General features: G+C 32.3%; 1 protein-coding gene across 1 annotated transcript; it reads right to left on the reverse strand.

The window, feature by feature from the left end:
• Window positions 1-1,495: 1,495 nt before the first annotated feature.
• On the reverse strand, window positions 1,496-3,802 carry VNE69_12149 (reverse transcriptase; the record flags this gene model as incomplete). The annotated part of the gene is made up of 4 exons (XM_065475237.1): window positions 1,496-1,668; window positions 1,824-2,206; window positions 2,287-3,470; window positions 3,701-3,802. 4 exons carry the CDS (start codon window positions 3,800-3,802, stop codon window positions 1,496-1,498), a joined length of 1,842 nt encoding a protein of 613 aa, XP_065331309.1.
• Between the last annotated feature and the right edge of the window lie 2,619 nt (window positions 3,803-6,421).

The following is a 6,421-nucleotide window of genomic DNA, read 5'->3' on the forward strand; positions in this document are numbered from 1 at the left end:
TCAAGTAATATTTTTATTTTTAAGCCATTTATTATGGCTCTTACCCTCGTTCCACTGATGGGATCTTTCACTTCTTCCATAATATTCATTTCATCACTTCTTGTTTGGCGGTTATCATAATGCGCCTTTTTATCTTTATTTAGAAAACAATCAACTGAGTTGTGCCCATTGTGCTTACAATATCTGCACCATTTCTTTTGTACAGGGAAATTATTGTAACTAAAATTATTAGTAGCTGTTTCGTGGTTTCTCATATCCATGTTGTTGTTTCTTAACTTTAAAATTTCTTCCTCCATCGTCTTTAACTTCTTCATCTATGCATCCATTTATGCATCAAGACTTTCAATTAGTATTCTCTTCGTTTTGCTTCCTAAACCCTTCTTGAAGCATTCCCATAGCTTCCTGTTGTATTCTTCTCTGCTTATCTTATGGGCAATACTATAATATTTTATATAACTATTGATGTATTCATAATACTCACTTATCGACTCAAAATTTTCTTGTCTTGCACTGGATAATTTATCAATCCATTCTTCCGCTCTATCAATACTATAAACTCTACTTAGAATTCTTTCAGTAATTTTACTTAATTCTCCTTTAAATACTTTATCATCAATTGACTTATCATTTATTAAATCTCTTAAGATGAGCTCATACTGCTCACTGTTCCATTTATTTCTTAAACTTATTTTTTCGAATGTTTCTAGCCATTCACACATATCAAAACTATAAATATCCTCTATGATATTTAACTCGGTCTCGATCTTCATATCCGTTCCTATAACGGTGTAACTTAATTTCACTTTCTTCTTGTTAACCTCACTATGGTTAATCTTTTTGTAGCTCGTGCTCAAAATTCTCGCACTTGAATTCAAGCTGTGGTATCCCGGGGAAACCCTCCCGGTTATAAAGTAATATTCTAAAATACTTTTAATAAATTGTTTTTTATTTGTTACAGTCCCTCTGGACTCTCTAACATGACGCTCTTTGGTCCTCTCATCCATCTTCTTTTATGTACCATTCCTTTTCTGAAAACATATTTATAGTAAATTTTATTCATGAAAATTCAATGATAGTTTTGACAGGGAAGGAAATAAAATAAATGATGAAGACTAACAGTCTACAACAGTGTTTATGGCGTGTTTACCGGGGAGCTTGCCTGTAGCAAGAAAGCATTCAATGATGCTACGGTTTTGATAGCCGTGAAAACCGGAGTTAAAAGAGTTAGAGTGAATAGATTGTTTATTGTTATATAAAGAGTTTTGTTTATCTGATTTGTAGAAGGAAGAGTGCTTGTTATTGTTCTGATGTTGTACCATGTTTGTTCATGGAGTTTCTTTATTTATATACATGGTAACCAATAGGAAGAAATAAGATTTGGCTGACCAATAATAGTCGACCATAACTGATCGTTCCGAAGAAGCATCAGCGTTTAAGTATTTATTGGTTTTATATATCATGTGGTATGATCCATTATACCACATACTGGCCTCCTTCAGAACTTCAAATTTCGAATATGCGTCCATGTCTTATCGCCTTTGAGTCGTACCCAATTCCCTTTAGATCCAACTTCTTCAATTAACCTTTTTGGTCCATATTTGCGATCAAGTTTAGAGGCGGTCAAATTTCTTTTATAAACTGTATTTCCTTTATGAGAGGTGGAATATGCTTGATAGATTTTTGCTTTGGTGTGTATGTCTATGGCTTGTTTTCAATGTCATAGAAATCTCGCTTATTGGCTATAATATATGGAGATGTTCGAATTCCTCTATTATAGTTTATGTTTAAAGTTTCCTCGGCTGTTTTAACTGTTTTTAGTATACTTTGATTTTTATTAATGGATAGTATGAACGCGATAGTCTGATTTATTCGCTCTGAGATTCCGTTAGATTTGGGTGCATAAGTAGGTATCAATATATGATTTATTCCTACTTCTTCAAAATAGTTCTTTAGTGCTGACGACGTGTATTGCCTGCCGTTATCTGATATTACGTGCTTAGGCTGTTCTTTTATTTTTGTCCAATAAATTATCGACTCGATTATTTGTCTTGTTTTAAAAGATTTAAAGAAAAATAATTTGGTCTCTCTTGAAAATATATCTGATATAGTCAGAATATATCCTGTCTTTTCCTCAGGAGTTGAATTGTCTTTTTGTTCGTAATATTTGAACGGTCCGAATATGTCCGTCGATATCCGTTCATATAGCCTTAGTGATTCTAATTTTGTATTTTTAAGCGTTTATAAGTACTTAATAATTCTTTGTCTTCTGAAACAATGGGTAAGCACGTGGTTTCGTATAATATTTCATCAAGTGACTCTTTGGTCGACTTCTCTGCGTCGATGAAAGGGATCTTTTTATTATTCTCCAAAACTAGCATTCTTTTGTTAATATTTAATATAGCATTGTTGGCGACAAGAAATTCATATCCTATAATTAAATCTTCTGGTATTCTTTCTAACACATAAAACTTAACAAAAAATTCTTTTTCGTCAAGCGCTAACTTTGTTTCTACGGATAAGGATGTCGTTTCCTTAGTACCACTTCCAAATATCATGGTTACTGGTTTTGCCTCGATAGGTTTTAGATCTAATTCTTTTAATAATTTTTTATGAATATAATTGTATGTTGCGCCTGTATCAATGAAAAATTGTAGCTTTTTAGAGTTCAACTTTCCCTGTATTTTGATTCCATCTTGAGTAATTGTTTTTAGTTCCGAAATAAGTAAATTATTTTTCGGTTCTTTATCATTCCTATGCAGGGAACAGTCCTTTGTGTTATGAAATTTCGATTGGTGATACTTACACCATTTTTTGTTTGAAAAGGTTTTTTTTACTTTAGAGTCAGATATCGTGGTTGCACAGTATTGTTTAGCGTCTGTCAATTGTGCTATGATGGTTTCTTCCAATTCCGATAAAAAATTAATTACTTCTTCGAATGAAGCCGTTTTAAGTCGTTGGTCTGTAATTTTTATTGTGGTGTGTGCACCTAGACCTTTAAAGAAAATTTCTTCTTGTTTTCTTTCTACCTCCTTCCTTGTCAATTCATTTACGTGTATATATCCTTCTAATTCTTGTAAAATTTTCTCCATATATTCGTTTATGGTTTTATAGTCCGTCTGCTTAATTTTATCTATTTTATTAGAAAGTATTCTGTATTTTGTTTTTGGGTAAAGTATATCAAGAAGCTGTTTTCTTAGAGCAATATAGCTATTCTTAGCAAGTTTTTCTTTGTACATGCTATCGTAAATTAAACTGTGGTAAATTTGTCCAGCTTGGGAGCCGTTCCACTTGTTATAACTAGAAAGTGTTTCAAAATCATTTAGATTTCTTAGTGAAAGTTCTGTTTTAATATTATAAATTTTTTGTATATGCTCTCTGATGGTAGTTTCGGTTCCTTCTATGGTTCGCGTAAATTCAGCGTAGAAATGTTTATTTTCGATATGAACTCTTTTTTCGTATAGCCATTTGAGCTCAAATTGGCGTGTTTACCGGGAAGCTTGCCTGTAGCAAGAAAGCATTCAATGATGCTACGGTTTGGGGAGCCGTGAAAACCGGAGTTAAAAGAGTTAGAGTGAAAGGATTGTTTATTGTTATGGAAAGAGTTTTGTTTATCTGATTTGTAGAAGGAAGAGTGTTTGTTATTGTTCTGATGTTGTACCATGTTTGTTCATGGAATTTCTTTATTTATATACATGGTAACCAATAGGAAGAAATAAGATTTGGCTGACCAATAATAGTCGACCATAACTGATCGTTCCGAAGAAGCATCAGCGTTTAAGTATTTATTGGTTTTATATATCATGTGGTATGATCCATTATACCACAGTTTAAAATATTCTTTTGTTTGTTAATTTATTCACGATTTGACATGTCATTGAAGAAATATTTGACAGATGATATTATTGACACCTGTTATTGTGATGTAGTCCATAACATCACAATATGCAAAGTACAGAGCAATAGGGAAGGTTGGTTTTGACGCAGAAAAAGACATTTTTAAAAAAGAATGTGTAAAAAAAAGAACAACGTAAACAAGGATTAGGCAAGTTTGAAATGGAAATTAAAGAAGAAGATGAACGTAATGAAAATAAAACTCTTAATTATTACAACGCTATTAGGTCCTTAACAAATACTTCAAATAAAGACCTCACAGTAGTAGAAAAATTGGGAAATTCGATGTACAAGCGCTAGTCGACTCATGAGCATGCGTCATCCTATTAAAGAAAATACGTTAGAAATATCAAACTGGAACACACAGGAAACCTTATCTCTGCAAACGGCAATTATGAAATAAAAATTTTGGGTATGACAAGACGAAAATTCACGATCAGAAAAAGAGTTTTCAAAGAAAATTTTGGGTGCTTCTTTGGTATTCGATCGGAGATTTTTTTAAAAAAATTCCAACCCCCAAAAAATGAAAAATTCGGATTTTAAAATTTCTGATCGAATGCCGAAGAAAAGCACGAAAGTGAAAATCAAGCCAATACAGAGGCTTTTCTACGGTACTGACGATTGTTTGAACTCATTAATTGAGTTAGAAGTCTTTCTGAACAAAAAATATGTTTTAAATGCAATGAGATTTCAAATTTAGTAATATTTAATGAAAGAGGAATTAAAAAAGTAGTATACAGGTGCACAGACTATAAGTGCAGTGCAAAAGTATCCATAATAAAGGATGTAAGTTGCCTTTGAATAACTACTGCGAATTAATATTTTTAATTATATGTAGAAGTAGTTATTTTGCATTAGAAGCAAAATTGGGAGTTTCGTCATCAACAGTAGCCACTTCAAAAAAACGACCTAGACAAATTTCGAAAAAAGATTGTCTAATAGTCTAATTATTGGTGGACCAGGAAAAATTGTCCAAGTTGATGAGTCTGTCATTTGTAGAAGATGTAAAATAAGATATCCAACAAGCTCAGATGATTAAATTCCTGACACAGTTTAGATATTGGGGATAGTAGAAGCTGATAATCACACAAACTTTTACATTACAAGAGTTGATAACAGAACCATCGAGTTTTTTAACAGAGGCTTTAAAATTTTAAATAGGTATAGGTTAATTTTATATAGTGATGGTCATCCAAGTTATCCAGGCGTAGAAGCAAACTTCGTCTCGAGCATAAGCTTGTAAACCATTCTATGGGGTTTAGATCTTCTGTTGGACTTATACCAACAATATTGAGAACATTTGGTCGCAATTAAAACCCGAAATGACCAAGGAACATGGAGTTAAGCGTAAAGAAGTTGATGCTTGGCTTATTAAATTTATGTTTAGGAAATTTAATTGTAAAGAAGACGATTGGGCTAAAGTTAGCTTTAGCTAACAAAAATGCATATAGGGTTTTTTTCTTTTTTTTTGCCCCTTCTTTTAAAAAAATGGAGGAGAGAAAATGATGAGGAAGGAACAAAAACAAAAATTAGAACAATAAATTTAATAATGCATCAAAAACAGAATTAGATGCATTTCTTCAAAGCATATACCTAAACAAATAGTGTTTGGCACTATTGCAGACCTATTTCGATTAGATATAGAATTTTTGAGTAATCTCCAATTACCTTCTATGGTATTGGTATGAACCTCAGTATTAGGATCTCGAAAGTGTAATGAGTGGTTGACCATGTGATGTTGCTTGAAATCATTACCCAAGGAACGGCAAGCCTCCCACATATCGCTGTATATAGTACGTCCCATGCTCACATATTATAATAAAAGGTCAATAAGTGTTTTTATCTCTTTTTTTAATATACGTAATTAGGTTAAGTTCTCGACTTACCCCCCCCCCCCACCCCTAAAAAAAATAAAAAAAGGGGAAAAAATAAAAAAAAATAAAAAAAGGGGAAAAAATAAAAAAAAATAAAAAAACGTTTAATTCTCGACTTAACCCCCCCCCCTTACCCCCCAAAAAAACAAAAAAAATTATTCCACAATTGTAAAATCTATTTCAGGAATAATATCATAAGCTACAATACTAAAATTACCTATTTGAAAAAATTCTAACATTTTATCTAATAGATTTTCACGATATATTAATTTGAATCTGTTAATGTAAATCTTTCTTACAAGATTCATAATAGTACCATGACTAGTTCCGCCTTTTCTTAGTTCTCTTTTAATAACCGACCACATTCCCTCTATAGTCTGAGTATGCGCACCAGTTATATTATCAACAAAATTTTGGCTGTGATTCACAGTCAAATGTAGATACTCATATTCTACACAGATTGTTTGAATATCACTATATCCACGCCAACAATCTGTCACAATTGTGGTCCCCGGAGCAATTTTTCTTGTAATTAATTCAACAAGAGTAGCTCTTGTTCTATTTTCTACGATCTCAAAGAAAAAAGAATTTGCATCCCCTCTCACAACGCCTCCAACTGCCCATACTTGATATTGAAGAACCCTTCCCGCATGGTT

This window comes from Vairimorpha necatrix, chromosome 12 (genome assembly GCF_036630325.1).
Source record: "Vairimorpha necatrix chromosome 12, complete sequence".
NCBI classification, from domain to species: Eukaryota; Fungi; Microsporidia; family Nosematidae; genus Vairimorpha; species Vairimorpha necatrix.